We start from the raw sequence: 18,709 nt of genomic DNA, 5'->3' as shown, positions 1-18,709 counted from the left end.
TATTTAGTTTTTTTAATTCTTATTTTTTAAATTTTTATTAGCATTTTCCATGATTATAAAAAAATCCCCCCCAAAAATAAATAAATAAAAATAAATAAAAGAAAAAAATTTTCCCATGTTAATTCCCTCCCTCTCCCCCATACTCTCTCCTTTGAAATTCCATTCTCCATCATATTACCTCCCCATAACAATCATTGTACTTACATATATACAATATCAACCTATTAAGTATAGGTTATATTTTATTTATTTGTGTATTTGAGAGAGAGATAGGGAGGATGAGGCAGATAGATAGGGAGATTGCATAGTCCATTTTTCAATTGGCTTGTTTGATTTCTTATTATATTTTCTGAGTTCTTTGTATAACCTAGATATTAATCCTGTGTCAGATGTGTAGCTGGCAAAGATATTTTTCCCATTCTGTAGGTTGCCTCTTTGCTTTATTCACAGTGTCCTTTGCTGGACAAAATCTTTGTAATTTCATGAGGTCCCAGTGGTTGATCTATGGTTTTATTGCCTGAGTAATTGAGGTTATATTCAGAAAGTCTTTGCCAAGATCAATATGCTGAAGGGTTTCCCCTACTTTTTCCTCTAGCAGTTTCAGAGTTTCAGGTCTGATGTTAAGGTCTTTAATCTGTTTGGACTTAATTCTTGTGCATGGAGAGAGAGAAGAATCTATTTTCATCCTTCTACAGATACATACCCAGTTTTCCCAGCACCATTTGCTAAAGAGACTGTCTTTTCTCCAATGAGTATTTTTGGCATTTTTATAGAATATCAGGTGGCTATAGCTATCTGGACTTACATCTGGGTCCTCTATTCTGTTCATTGATCTACATATCTGCTTTTGTGCCAGTACCATGCTGTTTTTGTTACTATGGCTCTGTAGTATAGGTTAAAATCAGGTATGGTGATACCACCAGCCTTATTTTTGCTGCTCAGTATTGTTTCAGATATTTGAGATTTTTTTATGATTCCAAACGAATTTGTGGATTGGTTTTTCTATTCCCGTGAAGAATGCCATTGGAATTTTGATGGGGATTGCATTAAATGTGTAGATTACTTTTGGTATGATTGCCATTTTCACAATAATGATTCTTCCAATCCAAGAACAAGGGATGTTTTTCCATTTCCTAGTGTCTTCTGCAATTTCTCGCTTGAGTGTTTTAAAGTTTTCATTGTAGAGATCCTTCACTTCCTTGTTTAGGCTTAATCCAAGGTACTTTTTTTTTTGATGCAATTATAAATGGGAATGACTTTCTGATTTCATCCTCTGTTTGTTTTTAGCATGTAGAAAGGCTACTGATTTCTGTGTGTTTATTTTGTATCCTGCTACATGTCTATAGGTGTTTATCAGTGCTAACAGTTTGCTGATAGAGTCTTTAGGGTCCTTTATGTATAAAATCATGTCATCTGCAAATAATGATAACTTGATCTCTTCCTTTCCAATTTGTATCCCTTTTATGTGTGTCTCTTGCCTTATTGCTATGGCTAAGACTTCCAGTACTATATTATATAAAAGTGGGGACAGTGGACACCCTTGTCTTGTTCCTGATTTTAGTGGAAAAGTTTCCAGTTTTTCCCCATTTAGTAATATGTTGGCTGTAGGCTTGTCATAAATAGCCTTTATTTTTTTGTTTATTTTTATTTATTTATTTGAGAGAGAGACAAAGAGGCAGAGAGAGAGAGAGAGAATGGGCATGCCAGTGGCCTCCAATTACTGCATTCAAACTCCAGATATGTGTGCCCCCTGTGCATCTGGCTAACGTGGGTCCTGGGGAATCGAGCCTCGAACCCAGGTCCTTAGGCTTCACAGGCAAGCGCTTAAACACTAAGCTGCCATCTCTCCAACCCAAATAGCCATTATTATATTGAGATATGTTCCTTCTTTTTTTTTTTGTTTTTTCAAGGTAGAGTCTCATCTGGTCCAGGCTGACCTGGAACTAACTATGTAGTCTCAGGGTGGCCACAAACTCTTGTCGATCCTCCTACCTCTGCCTCTCAAGTGCTGGGATTAAAGGCGTGTGCCACCATGCCCGGCTTGAGATATGTTCCTTTTATTCCCAGTGTCTGTAGGAATTTTATCATGAAGGAATGTTGGATTTTGTCAAATGCTTTTTCTGTATCAAATGAGATGATCATGTGATTTTTGTCCTTCAGCCCATTTATATAATGTGTTACATTTATTGATTTGCGTATGTTGAACCATCCCTGCATCTCTGGGATAAAGCCTACTTGGTCAGGGTGAATGATCTTTCTGATATATTCTTGGATTCTGTTTGCCAATATTTTGTTGAGAATTTTTGCATCTATATTCATGAGGGAGATTGGTCTGTAATTTTCCTTTTTTTGTTCTATCTTTGCCTGGTTTTGGTATCAGGGTGATGCTGGCTTCATAGAAGGAGTTTGGTAGAATTCCTTCTTTTTCTTTTTTTTTCCCTCAATTTTTATTGACATTTTCCTTGATTATAAAAAAATAACCCTCGGTGAATGCCTTCTTTTTCTATTTTATGGAAGAGTTTAAGAAGCAATGGTGTTAGTTCTTCCCTGAAAGTCTGGTAAAATTCACTAGTGAATCCATCTGGGCCTGGATTTTTTTTAGTTGGGAGATTTTTGATAACTGCTTGGATCTCTGTACTTGTTATATGTCTATTTAAGTGATTAATCTCATCTTGATTTAATTTAGATAGTTCATATAAATCAAGGAAATAATCCATTTCGTTCAGATATTCATACTTAGTGGAGTATATGTTCTTATAGTATGTCCCTATGATTTTTTGAATTCTCTGGTATCTGTTGTGATGCTGCCTTTTTCATCTCTAATTTTGTTAATTTGTGTCTCTTCTCTCTCTCTTGGTCAGATTTGCTAAGAGTTTATCAATCTTGTTTGTCTTTTCAAAGAACCAACTCTGTTTCATTGATTCTTTGTATTGTTTTATAGGTTTCTATTTCATTTATTTCTTCCCTAATCTTTATTATTTCTTCCCATGTACTGATTTTTGGTTTGCCTTATTCTTCTTTTATCAATGTTTTAATTATTAGGTCGTTTACTTGCGGCCTTTCTAATTTCTTAACATAGGCACTTAAAGCTATAAATTTACCTGTTAGGACTGCCTTCATTGTGTCCCAGAGATTTTGGTATGCTGCGTTCTCATTATTGTTTGACTCTGAATTTTTTAATTTCCTTCTTGATTTCTTCATTGACCCATTCATCATTCAGTATTGTATTATTTAATTTCTATGATTTTGTGTGCGCTCTATAGCTTTTCTTGCTATTGATTTGTAGTTTGATTCCATTGTGGTCAGATAGAATGCAAGGAATTATTTCAATTTTCCTGTATTTGTTAAGATTTGCTTTGTGTCCTAATATATGGTCTATTTTAAAGAATGTCCCATGTGCTGCTGAAAAGAATGTGTATTCTGCAGCATTTGGATGAAATGTCCTGTATATATCTGTTAGGTCCATTCCTTCTATGACCTCTTTTAATCCAGATGCCTCTCTGTTTATTTTTTGCTGGGATGACCTGTCAATTGATGAGAGTGGGGTGTTGAAATCACCCACTACCATTGTGTTTGGTGTTATCTGTGACCTTAGTTCTAATAGTGTTTGTTTGATGAAGTTGGGAGCCCCCATGTTAGGTGCATATATGTTTAGGATTGTAATGTCCTCCTGTTGGAGTGTTCCTTTAATCAATATAAAGTAATCTTCCTTATCTTTCCTAACTAATGTTAGACTGAAGTCTACCTTGTCAGATATTAGGATAGCAACCCCTGCTTGTTTTCTAGGCCCATTTGCTTGCAACACCATTTTCCAACCTCTTGTTCTAAGATAGTGTCCATCCTTTGTAGAAAGGTGAGGTTCTCGGAGGCAACAAATTGAAGGATCCTGCTTTTTAACCCAGTTGGCAAACATGTCTTTTGGTTGGGGCATTGAGGCCATTGATATTAAAGAGATATTATTGATAGGCATGTATTTATTTTTGCCATTTTATTGTAGTTCTTCTGGTTTTACCTTTGCTCTCATGTATTAACTAGTGTTTGAGTTTGGTTTGGTTTTTCCAGGTTTCTTATATGTGTGCTTTTCTTTCTGTTTAGCATGGAGGATTCTTTTAAGTATTTTTTTGTAGAGCTGGTTTTGTCTTCAAATATTCCTTTAGCCTGCTTTTGTTGTGGAATTTCCTTATTTCTCTGTTTATTTGAATGGATAACTTTGCAGGATAAAGTAACCTTGGTTGACAGTTGTTATCTTTCACAATTTGGAATACATCACTCCAAGCCCTTCTGGCTTTTAAAGTTTGTGTTGAGTAATCTGCTGTGATTCTGATGGGCTTGCCTTTGTATGTAACTTGGTTTTTCTCTCTGCTTTCAATATATTTTCTTTGGTTTGTATGTTTGGTAGTTTAATTATAATATGGTGAGGAGAGGTTCTTTCCAGGTTTTGTCTGGTTGGTGTTCTAAAGGTTTCTGTATCTGCACTGGCACCTCTTTCCCAATGTGGGGGAAGTTTTCTTCTATGATTTTGTTGAAAATGCCTACTATGCCTTTGGAGTGAAATTCTTCTCCTTCTACTATACCCTGGATTCTTATGTTTAATCTGTTCATAGTGTCCCGAATATCTTGAAATTCCCAGTCATACTTTTCTATTATTTTGTTTTTCTCTTTGTTGGGCTGTATTAGATCTGCCACCTGGTCTTCTAGTTTAGATATTCTGTCCTCTTCTTCATCCATTCTACTGGTGAGATTTTCTTGAGTTTTTTATTTCGTTGACTGTGTTCTTCATTGCTAGTAATTCTAACTAGTTTTTCTTTATTATTTCTATTTCCTTATTGTGTCTTGTATTGACCTCTTTATTTCATTAAATTGGTTTCCTGTGTCTTCTTTGATTTTCTCTTTCATTCCTTTGATTTCCTCTTTGACTTCTTTGAGCATATTTATACTCATTGTTTTGAAATCTTTCTCAGGTATTTCCTCTAACTCATTCTCACTGGAGGTCATCTCTGATGTATTAATACTTTTTGGTGGATTTATATGGTCTTGATTTTTAGTGTTTCTTGTGTTATAATGTATATATTTTGCATCTTGGATTAATTTAATGTTTAGATTTTCTAGTTGGTTGCAATATTATTAGATGTATCAATCAATCTGATGTGATATATCTTTTTTTTTTGTTTTTTTTTGTAGTTTAGTAATTATATTTTTTATTCAATGTGAAATGTTTAATACATTAAAAATATGACATTAGAAAGAATCATAAAACAAGAAATTAAAAGGAACATCTTTGTACAGCTGATCATCTTAAGGTTGACATTGCCAGTAGTTCTGAAGCCCTCTGAGTTGCCCTGTCTTCATCGTGTCCTGTCACCTGACTGGATGTCACCAGGACACTACACATTGTGTTCATTGTTTTTTTGTGGTCACACATATATTCACAAATAACATATTATTTAGTTTTCCTTGTTTTTGATTTGATCTCTAAGATTAAAAAGGGCTACATTGGTAGGCACGGAGACACATGCTTTTAATCCCAGCCCTAGAGCTGGGGGGAGGTAGGAGGATAGCTGTGAGTTCGAGGCCAGCCTGAGACTGCACAGTGAATTCCAGGTCAGCCTGGGCTACAGTGAGACCCTACCTTAAAAAAAAATGCCTGAGCAGATGGCTTAGCAGTTAAGGCACTTTGCCTGTCAGGCTTAAGGACCAGGTTTGATTACCAAGATCCCACATAAGCCAGATGCACATGGTCGTGCATATGACTGGAGTTTGTTTACAATGGTTAGAGGCTCTGGCACACCTATTCTCTCCTGTCCTCTCTCTCTCTTAATAAAAACAAAAGGGTAACATCTCTGGTGCTAGAACTTTATACCCAGCATCCTGTTGCTACCAAACATCATCTTTGAAGCCCATTTATTTTTGTTGTTCTTGGAAAATCTTTTTTGTTGTTGTTGATTTTTATTTATTTATTTGAGAGCAACAGAGTGAGAGAGAGAGGAAGAAGCAGAGAGAAAGTAAGAGAGAATGGGTGCTCTAGGGCCTCCAGCCACTGCAAATGAAGTCCAGACACATGCACTCTCTTGTGTATCTGGCTAACATGGGTCCTGGGGAATTGAGCCTCGAACTGGGGTCCTTAGGCTTCACAGGCAAGTGCTTAACCATTAAGCCATCTCTCCAGCCCTAGGAAAATCTTTTGATGTATTGTCTGCTCAACAGAAGATGCGTATTTGGAGGTAGCACAGGCCTGGAAATGAGAAATGCAAGCTTCATGTACAGAATATTTGTACATATAAAATGACATCTATAAAAGTTATACGTGTATATAGTATATTATTGGGTTATGAATACTTTTGTTTATTCATATAAAGGCTTTGTCATTAGGTGTTTACATTTGGTTATGGTATTTATTGCTAGATGATCACATGTAGTGCTTTTCACATTTTTTCCATATTTTAGCTTTTACCAGCTTCATTGTTAAATGTCTGGGAGTAAATTCTTTTTTAACGTATACTGTTTAAATTTTTTTTTTATTTTTTATTTTTATTAACATTTTCCATGATTATAAAATATATCCCATGGTAATTCCCTCCCTCCCCACCCCCACACTTTCCCGTTTGAAATTCCATTCTCAATCATATTACCTCCCCATTACAATCATTGTAATTACATATATACAATATCAACCTATTAAGTAGCCTCCTCCCTTCCTTTCTCCACCCTTTATGTCTCCTTTTCAACTTACTGGCCTCTGCTACTAAGTATTTTCATTCTCACACAGAAGCCCAGTCATCTGTAGCTAGGATCCCCATATGAGAGAGAACATGTGGCGCTTGGCTTTCTGGGCCTGGGTTACCTGACTTAGTATAATACTTTCCAGGTCCATCCATTTTTCTGCAAATTTCATAACTTCATTTTTCTTTACCGCTGAGTAGAACTCCATTGTATAAATGTACCACATCTTCATTATCCACTCATCTGTTGAGGGACATCTAGGCTGGTTCCATTTCCCAGCTATTATAAATTGAGCAGCAATAAACATGGTTGAGCATGTACTTCTAAGGAAATGAGATGAGTCCTTTGGATATATGCCTAGGAGTGCTATAGCTGGGTCATATGGTAGATCAATCTCTAGCTGCTTTAGGAACCTCCACACTGTTTTCCACAATGGCTGGACCAGATTGCATTCCCACCAGCAGTGCAGAAGGGTTCCTTTTTTTGCACATCCCCGCCAACATTTATGATCATTTGTTTTCATGATGGTGGCCAATCTGACAGGAGTGAGATGGAATCTCAATGTAGTTTTAATCTGCATTTCCCTGATGACTAGTGACGTAGAACATTTTTTTAGGTGCTTATATGCCATTCGTATTTCTTCCTTTGAGAACTCTCTATTTAGCTCCTTAGCCCATTTTTTGATTGGCCTGTTTGATTCCTTATTAGTTAACTTTTTGAGTTCTTTGTATATCCTAGATATTAATCCTCTATCAGATATATAGCTGGCGAAGATTTTTTCCCATTCTGTAGGTTGCCTCTTTGCTTTTTTCACTGTATCCTTTGCGGTGCAAAATCTTTGTAATTTCATTAGGTCCCAGTGGTTAATCTGTGGTTTTATTGCCTGAGCAATTGGGGTTGTATTCAGAAAGTCTTTGCCAAGACCAATATGTTGAAGGGTTTCCCCTACTTTTTCCTCTAGCAGTTTCAAAGTTTCCGGTCTGATGTTAAGGTCTTTAATCCATTTGGACTTAATTCTTGTGCATGGCGAGAGAGAAGAATCTATTTTCATCCTTCTGCAGATATTTATCCAGTTTTCAAAACACCATTTGCTGAAGAGGCTGTCTCTTCTCCAATGAGTATTTTTGTCATTTTTATCGAATATCAGGTGGCTATAGCTACTTGGGCTTACATCTGGGTCCTCTATTCTGTTCCACTGATCTACATGTCTGTTTTTGTGCCAGTACCATGCTGTTTTTGTTACTATGGCTCTGTAGTATAGGTTAAAATCAGGTATGGTGATACCACCAGCCTCTTTTTTGTTGCTCAGTATTATTTTAGATATTCGAGGTTTTTTGTGATTCCAAATGAATTTTTGGATTGTTTTTTCTATTTCCATGAAGAAAGCCTTTGGAATTTTGATAGGGATTGCATTAAATGTGTAGATTGCTTTAGGTAAGATTGCCATTTTCACGATATTGATTCTTCCAAGCCAGGAACAAGGGATGTTTCTCCACTTTCTAGTGTCTTCTGCAATTTCTCGCTTGAGTGTTTTAAAGTTCTCATTGTATAGATTCTTTACTTCCTTGGTTAGGTTTATTCCAAGGTATTTTATTTTTTTTGATGCAATTGTGAATGGGAGTGATTCTCTGATTTCATCCTCTGTGTGTTTGTTGTTAGCATATACGAAGGCTACTGATTTCTGTGTATTTATTTTGTATCCTGCTACATTGCGGTAGGTTTTGATCAGCTCTAACAGCTTGCTAGTAGAGTCTTTAGGGTCCTTTATGTATAGAATCATGTCATCTGCAAATAATGATAACTTGATTTCTTCCTTTCCAGTTTGTATCCCTTTTATGTGTGTCTCCTGCCTTATTGCTATGGCTAAGACTTCCAAAACTATATTAAATAGAAGTGGAGACAGTGGACACCCTTGTCTTGTTCCTGATTTTAGTGGAAAAGCTTCCAGTTTTTCCCCATTTAGTAATATGTTGGCTGTAGGCTTGTCATAAATAGCCTTTATTATATTGAGATATGTTCCTTCTATTCCCAGTCTCTGTAGGACTTTTATCATGAAGGGATGTTGGATTTTGTCAAATGCTTTCTCTGCATCTAATGAGATGATCATGTGATTTTTGTCCTTCAACCCATTTATGTAATGTATTACATTTATAGATTTGCGTATGTTGAACCATCCCTGCATCTCTGGGATAAAGCCTACTTGGTCAGGGTGAATGATCTTTTTGATATACTCTTGTATTCTGTTTGCCAATATTTTGTTGAGAATTTTTGCATCTATGTTCATGAGGGAGATTGGTCTGTAATTTTCTTTTTTTGTTCTATCTTTGCCTGGTTTTGGTATCAGGGTGATGCTGGCCTCATAGAAGGAGTTTGGTAGGATTCCTTCTTTTTCTATTTCCTGGAAAAGCTTAAGAAGCAATGGTGTTAGCTCTTCCTTAAAAGTCTGGTAAAATTCAGCAGTGAATCCATCCGGGCCTGGGCTTTTTTTAGTTGGGAGATTATTGATAACTGTTCGGATCTCCATGTTTGTTATAGGTCTATTTAAGTGATTAATCTCATTTTGATTTAATTTAGGTAGGTCATATAGATCAAGGAAATCATCCATTTCTTTCAGATTTTCATACTTTGTGGAGTATATGCTTTTATAGTATGTCCCTATAATTTTTTGAATTTCTCTGGAATCTGTTGTGATGTTACCTTGTTCATCTCTGATTTTATTAATTTGTGTCTCTTCTCTCTTTCTTTTGGTCAGATTTGCTAAGGGTTTATCAATCTTGTTTATCCTTTCAAAGAACCAACTCTTTGTTTCATTAATTCTTTGGATTGTTCTTTTTGTTTCTATTTCATTAATTTCTGCCCTAATCTTTATTATTTCTTCCCGTCTACTACTTTTTGGTTTGCCTTGTTCTTCTTTTTCCAAGGCTTTAAGGCGAAGCATTAGGTCGTTTACTTGCGACCTTTCTAATTTCTTAATATAGGCACTTAAGGCTATAAATTTACCTCTTAGAACTGCCTTCATTGTGTCCCAGAGATTTTGGTATGTTGTGTTCTCATTATCATTTGACTCTATAAATTTTTTGATTTCCTTTTTGATTTCTTCATTGACCCACTCATCATTTAGTAGTGTATTGTTTAGTTTCCATGATTTTGTGTATGCTCTATAGCCTTTCTTGCTACTGGTTTGTAGTTTAATTCCATTGTGGTCAGATAGAATGCAAGGAATTATTTCAATTTTCCTGAATTTGTTAAGATTTGCTTTGTGTCCTAATATATGGTCTATTTTAGAGAATGTTCCATGTGCTGCTGAAAAGAATGTATATTCTGCAGCCTTTGGATGAAATGTCCTGTATATATCTGTTAGGTCCATTCCTTCTATGACCTCATTTAGTCCAGATGCCTCTCTGTTTATTCTTTCCCTGGATGACCTGTCAATTGATGAGAGTGGGGTGTTAAAGTCACCCACCACCACTGTGTTTGGTGTTATCTGTGACCTTAGTTCTAATAGTGTTTGACGAATTTGGGAGCCCCCATGTTAGGTGCATATATGTTTAGGATTGTAATGTCCTCCTGTTGTAGTGTGCCCTTAATCAATATAAAGTGACCTTCCTTATCTTTTTTGACTAACGTCGGACTAAAGTCTACCCTGTCTGATATTAGGATAGCAACCCCTGCTTGTTTTCTAGGCCCATTTGCTTGAAACACCGTCTTCCAACCTTTCACCCTAAGATAATGTCTATCCTTTGTAGAAAGGTGAGTTTCTTGGAGACAACAAATTGTAGGATCCTGCTTTTTAACCCAGTCTGCAAATCTATGTCTTTTCGTTGGGGCATTGAGACCGTTGATATTAAGAGATATTATTGAAAGGTGTGTATTTATGTTTGCCATTTTTGTGTGTGTGTGTGTGTTACTTGTTCTACCTGTGCTCTCTTCTGTTAACTGGTATTTGAGTATAGCTGGTTTTTTCTAGGTTCCTTATATGTGTGCTTTTCCTTTTGTTCAGCATGGAGGATTCTGTCAAGTATTTTCTGTAGAGCTGGTTTTGTCTTCAGATACTCCTTTAACCTGCTTTTGTCATGGAATGTCTTTATTTCTCCATCTATTTGGATGGATAACTTTGCAGGATAAAGTAACCTTGGTTGACAGTTGTTATCTTTCAGAACTTGGAATATATCACTCCAAGCCCTTCTGGCTTTAAAAGTTTGTGTTGAATAATCTGCTGTAATCCTGATGGGCTTGCTTTTGTAGGTAACTTGATTTTTCTCTCTAACTGCTTTCAATATTTTTTCTTTGGTTTGTGTGTTTGGAAGTTTGAGTATAATGTGGCGAGGAGAGTTTCTTTCTGGGTTTTGTCTGGCTGGGGTTCTAAAGGCTTCCTGTATCTGTATTGGCACCTCTTTCCCAATTTGGGGAAAATTTTCCTCTATGATTTTGTTGAAGATGCCTACTATGCCTCTGGAGTGGAGTTCTTCTCCTCCTACTATGCCCTGAATTCTTATATTGGATCTTTTCATAGTGTCCCGAATATCTTGAAATTCCCACTCATACTTTTCTATAAGTTTGTCTTTCTCTTTGTTGGACTGCATTAGGTCTGCCACCTGATCTTCTAGCTTAGATATTCTGTCCTCTCCCTCATCCATCCTACTGGTGAGATTTTCTACAGAGTTTTTTATTTCATTAACTGTGTTCTTCATTGCTAGTAATTCTGACTGGTTTTTCTTTATTATTTCTATTTCCCTATTTATGTCTTGTATTGCCTTCTTTATTTCATTAAATTGGTATCCTGCCTCTTCTTTGATTCCTTTGATTTCCTCTTTGATTTCCTCTTTGATTTCTTCTTTGATTGTTTTCATGTGTTCTTTGACCTCTTTGAACATATTTATAATTATTCTTTTGAACTCTTTCTCAGGCATTTCCTCTAACTCTTTCTCACTGGAGGACATTTCTGATGCATTAATACTTTTAGGTGGATTTATATCGTCTTGCTTTTTAGTGTTTCTTGTGTTATAATGTATATATTTTTGCATCTTGGATTAAGTTAATGCTTGGATTTTCTAGCTAGCTGTGTATTCTTAGCTGTATCAATTGATTTGATGTAATATATTTTCAGGGTAGGACCTTAAGGTATTAGGTGTGGCTCTTAAGACTCTCAGAGTATCTACAAAGATGTTCTTAGGGGTTGAGTTTCCCTGCTATAGGAGTATTCAAGCAGGCTGAGTGGAATAAAATACTGGTAGATTCTAAAATTTAACTAAACACTGTACACATTCAATCAAAAACAGCCCCGAGTATGTATGCAAGAGTAGTTATTATAATGACCAGATCCTCTATCAACAAAGAGGTTTAGATTTCTGGTCTGTTGAGGTATCCAAGTCAGCTTGTGCCCAAGTGAGACCCTTCCCTGGTGCAATCCCAGTTACCTTGGGTGATTGTGGTCTCAGTCAAGTTGCTGCCTGGGTCGTCGGGCTGCTGTTCTGATTTCTGGAGCTGGGCACTTGCTTTCCTACGGGGCAAACTGAGCCGCTGCTGCTGCCTCTGCTGCTGTTGTAGCTGCCACCCCCGGAGTCACCACCGCTGCTGAAGCTGCCGCTGCCGTGTCCACCGCCGCTGCTCACCCCGAAGCCGCTGCTGCGGGATCTGCCGCCGCTGCCGCTCCTGGGTCCGCTGCTGCTGGGGCCACTGGTACCGGTGCTGGAGCCGCTGAAGTAGCTGCTGAACTCTGCTCCTGCTTGGGTCCCGCTGTCAGCCCAAGTTGGCGTGGCCGGTCCCGGGCCGCTGCTGTGTTCGCTGGAGCTGGGCTCAGGTGGTGGGGGAGGGGAGGGAGCCGCGGCTGCTCTGGTTGTATCGCTGTTCCACGTGTGCTTCTACCTCGCAGTCTGCTCCTCCCTCCGTTGCTCGCTGCCGCTCTCCCCTCATGTTTCCCGAGTTGCGGAGAGCGCGGTGTGAGGGGAAAATCCCGCACCTGGCTTGTCCTGCGGCTCGAGCCGAGAGTCCGGCGGCTTTCTGCCGCTCTGCGGCTGCGGCGGGTGGCCGAGCCGCCCCGGAGCCGCTGTTCCCGCCTGTGCAGGCTCTGGATGCTCTGGAACTCTTCTACTTCTCCGCTGCCGCCTCAATTTCCTATACACCTCACTTTTTAGTAAAAGTGTGTATTTTGCTGAGTTTTTTTGGTCTTTTTCCCCCCTAGGCTGCTTTGGCGTGGTACCTACGCCGCCAGCTTAACCGGAAGTCTTTTTTCTGATGTGATATATCTTGAGGGTAGTAGCTTAAGGTCTTAAGGTGTGGCTCTCAAGACTCTCAGAGTATCTACAAAAGTGACCCTAAGTGTTGGGTTTGCCTGCTATGAGAGTATTCACGTAGGCTAAGTGGAACAAAATATAGGCAGATTCTAAAATTTAACTAAACAATACACATATTCAATGAAAAATAGCACAGACTATTTATTCAAGAGTAGGTATTATGACAACCAGATCCTCTAACAAAGTCACAGTCCCTTAGGGTGTGTGGTGCCCCACACCCTTAATCCTGTCAACGATAGGAGGTTAAGTTTTCTGGTCTGTTGAGTGTTCCAAGTCAGCTTGTGACCAAGTGAGACCTTCCCCAAACAAATGACAGAAGAGGAAACAAAGCCACTATAAATCAGGGAGCAACAAATAACAAGCTCAAAATATAGCTTATTTAAGAATGGCAAATCTGACCATCCATCAGATTTAACACATAATTTATCCTGATATGGAAGGTGCAATAGCACTTCTGGTTCAGGCTTATTTGGCGGGTACTGACCTGGTGTAATCCCAATTAGTTTTTGGGATGATTTTGGTCTCAGTTATGCTGTGCTCATGGTTGGGTCCCTCTTTGGTGCACTGTGGGTTCAAGTAGGCTGGCTGGGCCATTGGATCACTGCTCTGGTCGCTGGTGTCTGGTGCTTTCCAGTGCTTGTGCTGGCGGTGGTGGAAGGGAGGCTGTGGATGGTGGTTCTAGATCTTCTGCTGGTCCATGTGTTCCTCTACCTCATGATCTGCTCCTCCATTGTTTGCTGCGGTCCTACCTTCACATTATTTGAGTTTGCGAGGAGGAGTGCCAGTGTGAGAGGAAAACCTGTCACCTGGCTTTTCCTGTGGCTCAAACCGAGCTGGCTGCTGTGGCTCTGTGGACCTGGTGCCGCCACTGCTGGAGCCGCTTCTTCCTGCCTTGTACGGGCTCTGGATGCTCTGGGTCTCTCCTACTTCTCTGCTGCCGTTTTAATTTCTTATGCACCTCATTTTTTAGTAGAAGAGTGTATTTTGCTTTTTTTTTTTTTTTTTTGCTTTTTTTCCCCTAGGCTGCTTTGGCATAGTTCCTACACTGTCATCTTCCCTGTTTTTATTTTTTAATTTTTTGTGTTTTGTTTTGTTTTGTTTTCCGAGGTAGGATCTCAGTCTAGCTCAGACTGACCTGGAACTCACTCTGTGGTCCCAGGCTGGCCTCAAACTCACAGTGATCCCCCCTACCTCTGCCTCCAGAGTACTGGCACTAAAGGTATGCACCACCATGCATGCCTAGCCTTTTTTTTTTTTTAATTTTTAATTGATTTATTTGCAAACATAGAGGGAGAGAATGGTTGTACCATGGCCACTAGCTTCTACAAATGAATTTCAGATGCATATGCTACTTTGTGCATCTGTGCTTTATGCGGGTACTGCGGAGTCGAGCTCTGGTCATTAGGCGTTGAAGGCAAGCACTTTAACTGCTGAGCCATCTCTCCAGCCCAGACAAGACCTATTAACAAACTGTTTGCTTACTTGGCAGTTAACACTGTAGTAAGTCCTTCTAGGCAGAGGTAGGCTGATCACTGTGAGTTGAGGCCAGCCTGGAACTACAGAATGAGTGTCAAGTCAGTCTGGGCTAGAGTGAGACTACTCCCTGTCCCACCTAATATTTAAAAAATAATTTATTTTTATTTATGTATTTGAGAGAGAGACACAGAAATAGTCAGGTACAGAGAAAAAGAGTGGGTGTGCCAGGGCCTCCAACCACTGAAAACAAACTCCAGATGAGATAGAATGGGCATTCAAAAAAAAAAAAAAAAGAATGGGCGTTCCAGGGCCACTAGCCACTGCAAAGGAACTCCAGACACATGTGCATCTGGCTTACGTGGGTCCTGTGGAATTGAACCTGGGTCCTTTGGCTTTGCAGGCAAATGCCTTACCATTAAGCCATCTTGCCAGCCCCCAAATTTTTTTTAAAAATTTATTTTTATTTGTTTATTTGAGAGAGAGAATTGAGGCAGAGGAAGAGGAAAGAGAAAGAGAGAATGGGTGCGCCAGGGCCTCTAGCCACTGCAAATGAACTCCAGATGCATGTGTCACCTTGTGCATCTGGCTTACGTGGGTCCTGGGGAATTGAACTGAGGTCCTTTGGCTTTGTAGGCAAGCTCCTTAACCGCTAAGCCATATCTCCAGCCCCTGATTTTTTGAAAGGCCTTGTTAAAAGGCTTATTTGGGGCTAGTGATGTAGCTCAGTTAATAGAGAGCTTGCCTAGTATGCTGGAAGCCCTAGGTTTGATCCCTTAGACCTCATAAAACCTAAAATCAGGTAGAGTGGTGCAGGTCTAAAATCCCAGCACTTGAGAGGTAGAGTGAGGAGCATCAGAAGTTCAAGGCCACCCTGGGTTTTGGCAGGTGGCTACGGAGTTCAAATATGCATGAGGTCTGGGTCAGCTACTCCTAACTCTAACCCCCCTAGAGAGGGTGGTATCACTAGGATCCCAGGGTCCTTGGATAGTAGCACCTGACACCCCTCCCCCGCCCACTCCTCCACAGGGACATTGCAGGTTCGCCTCCTGGGCTGTGAGCAGCTGTTGACCGCTGTGCCTGGACGTTCTCCAGTGGCGGCACTAGCAGGCACCTCGTGTGAGGGCTGGCTGCGGGCCAGGGCCAAGCAGCAGCGAGAGCTGACCAGTGAGTAAGGGACAGCTATGGGATGCAGCTTGGATGCCTGCTCTGGATCCTCTGTGAACCCCAGCCCTGGTCCCACAGGTGAGGTGCTAGCTGTATTAAAGGTGGACAACCGTGTTGTGGGCCAGACAGGCTGGGGCCAGGTGGCCCAGCAATCTTGGGACCAGACCTTTGCCATCTCCCTGGAACGAGTAAGACTGGCTTTTGTGGCTTTTGCCAAGGGGCACAGGGAGGAAAGCCATCCAGGTGGGAGCTGTTACCACATTCTGTCCCTCAGCCTGGCCTTCCCAACACAGGCCCGTGAGCTGGAGATCGGGGTGCACTGGCGGGACTGGCGCCAATTGTGTGGTGTGGGCTTCCTGAGGCTCGAGGACTTCCTGGACAATGCCTGCCACCAGCTCTCCCTCAGCCTGGTGCCCCAGGGACGGCTCTTTCTTCAGGTTCTCTCTGCTGCCTGACTTCTGGTCTTGTTGGTGGGTTCTTGGGTATAGGGACAGAAGGGTCTTGAGAACTGCTACTGCATTTAAGTGTGGAAACTGAGGACTGAAGAGAAGTCTCCGCAAACAAGGAGTTCCAGAGCTTTCTATAGGGTCATTGGGAAGCCTATACCTCTGGCTTGATTCTGACCAGCCTCATGTGTGACCCTGGACAAGTGCCTCTTCTCTGGGCCTCAGTTTCTCCACTGGTACCAATGAAGATACAGTATCGTCTACTTAAAAGGCCAGGCGTGGTGGCGCACGCCTTTAATCCCAGCACTTGGGAGGCAGGGGTAGGAGGATCGCCGTAAATTCGAGGCCACCCTGAGAATACATAGTAAATTCCAGGTCAGCCTGGACTAGAGTGAGACCCTACCTCGAAAAAAAACAAAAAAGAAAGTGTGTTTGTTTATTTATTTATTGGTGAGAGAGAATGCGTGTATCTCACTGAATGTGGGCACTGGGGAATTGAACCCAGGCTGGCAGGCTTTGCAAGCAAGTGCCTTTAACTGGTGAGCCACCTACCCAACCTATCCTCTACTTTTTTTGTGTGTGTGTTTGTTTTTTCAAGTAAGTATCTCACTTTAGCCCAAGTTGACCTGGAACTCTGTAGTCCCAGGCTGGCCTGGAACTCATAGCAATTCTCCTGAGTGTTGAAATGAAAGGAGTGTGCCACCATACCAGACCTTTCTTCTACTTTTTTTTTTTGAGCCAAGCCCAACAGCCTGGCCCTTTTTTTTTTTTTTTTTTTTTTTTTTATGAAAGAGAGAGAGAATTAGCATGTCAGGATGTCCAGCCACTGCAATCAAACTCCAGTGTGCTCCCCTTTGTGCACATGTGCAGCCTTGTGTACTTGTGTCACTGAGTCTGGTTTATGTGGGACCTGGAGATTCGAACATGAGTCCTTAGGCTTTGCAGGTAAGCACCTTAACTACTAAGCCATCTCTCCATCACCCCTCTTCAACTTTTTGTTTGTTTGTTTGTTTGTTTGTTTTTTATGGTAGGGTCTCACTTGAGCCCAGGCTGACCTGGAATTCACTATGTAGTCTTAGGGTGGCCTTGAGCTCACAGAAATCTTCCTGCCTCTGCCTCCCAAGTGCTGGGATTAAAGGCGTGCGCCACCACTTCTGGATCCTCTCTTATACTTAAAAAAAAAAAAAAATTTTTTTCTTTTTTGTTGTTGTTTTGTTTTTTGAGGTAGGGTCTCACTCTAGCCCAGGCTGGCCTGGAATTCACTATGTAGTCTCAGGGTGGCCTCAAACTCATGGCAATTCTACTTCTGCCTCTTGAGTACTGGGATTAAAGGCATGTGCTACCACGCTTGGCTAAAAGTTTTCATTTTTAATTTTATTTTGAGAGAGAGATAGAGAATATGGATGTGCCAGGGCTTTTTGCCATTGCAAATGAACTCCAAATACCACTTAGTGCACCTGGCTTTATGAGGGAACTGGGGAATCAAACCTGGGCCATCAGGCTTTGCAAGCAAGTGCCTTTAACCGCTGAGCTATATCTCTCCAGCCTGCCATTCTGGGTTCTTCTAGGTTTGCTTTCATTGGTTGATATTGGGAGCTGAGATTGGGGTACCAGGGAGAGTAGGTGTGGTGACAAATGGGATGGGAGGTGACTGGAATTCAACTCTGGCCTTGCCCCCTGCAGGTGACCTTCTGTGACCCTGTCATTGAGAGGAGGCCACGCCTGCAGAGACAGAAACGCATCTTCTCTAAGCGCAGAGGTGCGGCGGGTGAGGGCTCTGTACAGAAGGGGCTAGACCTGGCCAGTGAGGATGCTGGGACTGAGCCCCCATCTCCTGCAGGCCAGGACTTCCTGAGGGCTTCCCAGATGAACCTCAGCATGGCGGCTTGGGGGCGCCTGGTCATGAACCTGCTACCCCCCTGCAACTCACCAAGCACAGTCAGCCCCCCCAGAGGGTGCCCTCCAACTCCACCTGTACCACACAGAGCCTGCAACCCTTCATCCCCCAGGTGAGGAGTCCCCTCTGGAACCCGGCCCACTTCTCTGGGTGTCTTGTCTTTCTCTTAGTAACCCTTTGACCCTGTCTCTCCACACGACGGTGCTGTTTTACCATCTTCCTGAGCACTGCCGTGCCCACTTCCTCTCCACAGTAATGTCCTGCCCAAGAAGATCTCCTTGGCAGAAGACATGAGGCCCCCACCCAAGCCCCCACGCCTCTATCTAGCACAGGAGCCAACCCCAGAAGAGACTCCGGTGAGGACCAGTGAGGGCCGCCCCAGGGACTGCTGGGACTGCTGCTGGCCTCTAGGAAGGAGAAAGGATAGCCCTTGTGCTGAGGGCAAAAAGTCCTGCCTTTACCCTTACAGTGCACCAAACGCCCCCACATGGAGCCTAGGACTGGACTAGTGCCCACTCCAGCTGCCTTACCCCCCAGGTACCACTGGTTTGCATTCACTTTCAGATTCTTTTCTTTCTTTTCCCTTCCCTTCCCTTCCCTTCCCTTCCCTTCCTTTCCCTTCCCTTCCCTTCCCTTCCCTCCCCTCCCCTCCCCTCCCCTCCCCTCCCCTCCCCTCCCCTCCCCTCCCCTCCCCTCCCCTCCCCTCCCCTCCC

At 41.4% G+C, this 18,709-nt stretch overlaps 1 protein-coding gene across 2 annotated transcripts in view; it reads left to right on the top strand.

Annotated features, from left to right (window-relative positions):
* Positions 1-18,709, top strand: part of Pkn3 (protein kinase N3) — a 32,082-nt gene that overhangs the window by 7,914 nt on the left and 5,459 nt on the right. For both annotated transcript variants that reach the window (XM_045161132.1, XM_045161131.1), the window contains 7 exons: positions 15,516-15,653; positions 15,732-15,841; positions 15,947-16,090; positions 17,783-17,858; positions 17,940-18,108; positions 18,250-18,352; positions 18,466-18,533. In XM_045161132.1, coding sequence (XP_045017067.1) covers positions 15,516-15,653; positions 15,732-15,841; positions 15,947-16,090; positions 17,783-17,858; positions 17,940-18,108; positions 18,250-18,352; positions 18,466-18,533 — 808 coding nt within the window. The remainder of the gene's footprint in view (positions 1-15,515; positions 15,654-15,731; positions 15,842-15,946; positions 16,091-17,782; positions 17,859-17,939; positions 18,109-18,249; positions 18,353-18,465; positions 18,534-18,709) is intronic.

The sequence above is a fragment of the Jaculus jaculus genome, chromosome 1 (genome assembly GCF_020740685.1).
Source record: "Jaculus jaculus isolate mJacJac1 chromosome 1, mJacJac1.mat.Y.cur, whole genome shotgun sequence".
In the NCBI taxonomy this organism is placed as follows: domain Eukaryota; kingdom Metazoa; phylum Chordata; class Mammalia; order Rodentia; family Dipodidae; genus Jaculus; species Jaculus jaculus.
The sequence above is the reverse complement of the archived record's forward strand: the minus strand, read 5'-3'. Positions and strand labels throughout refer to the sequence as shown.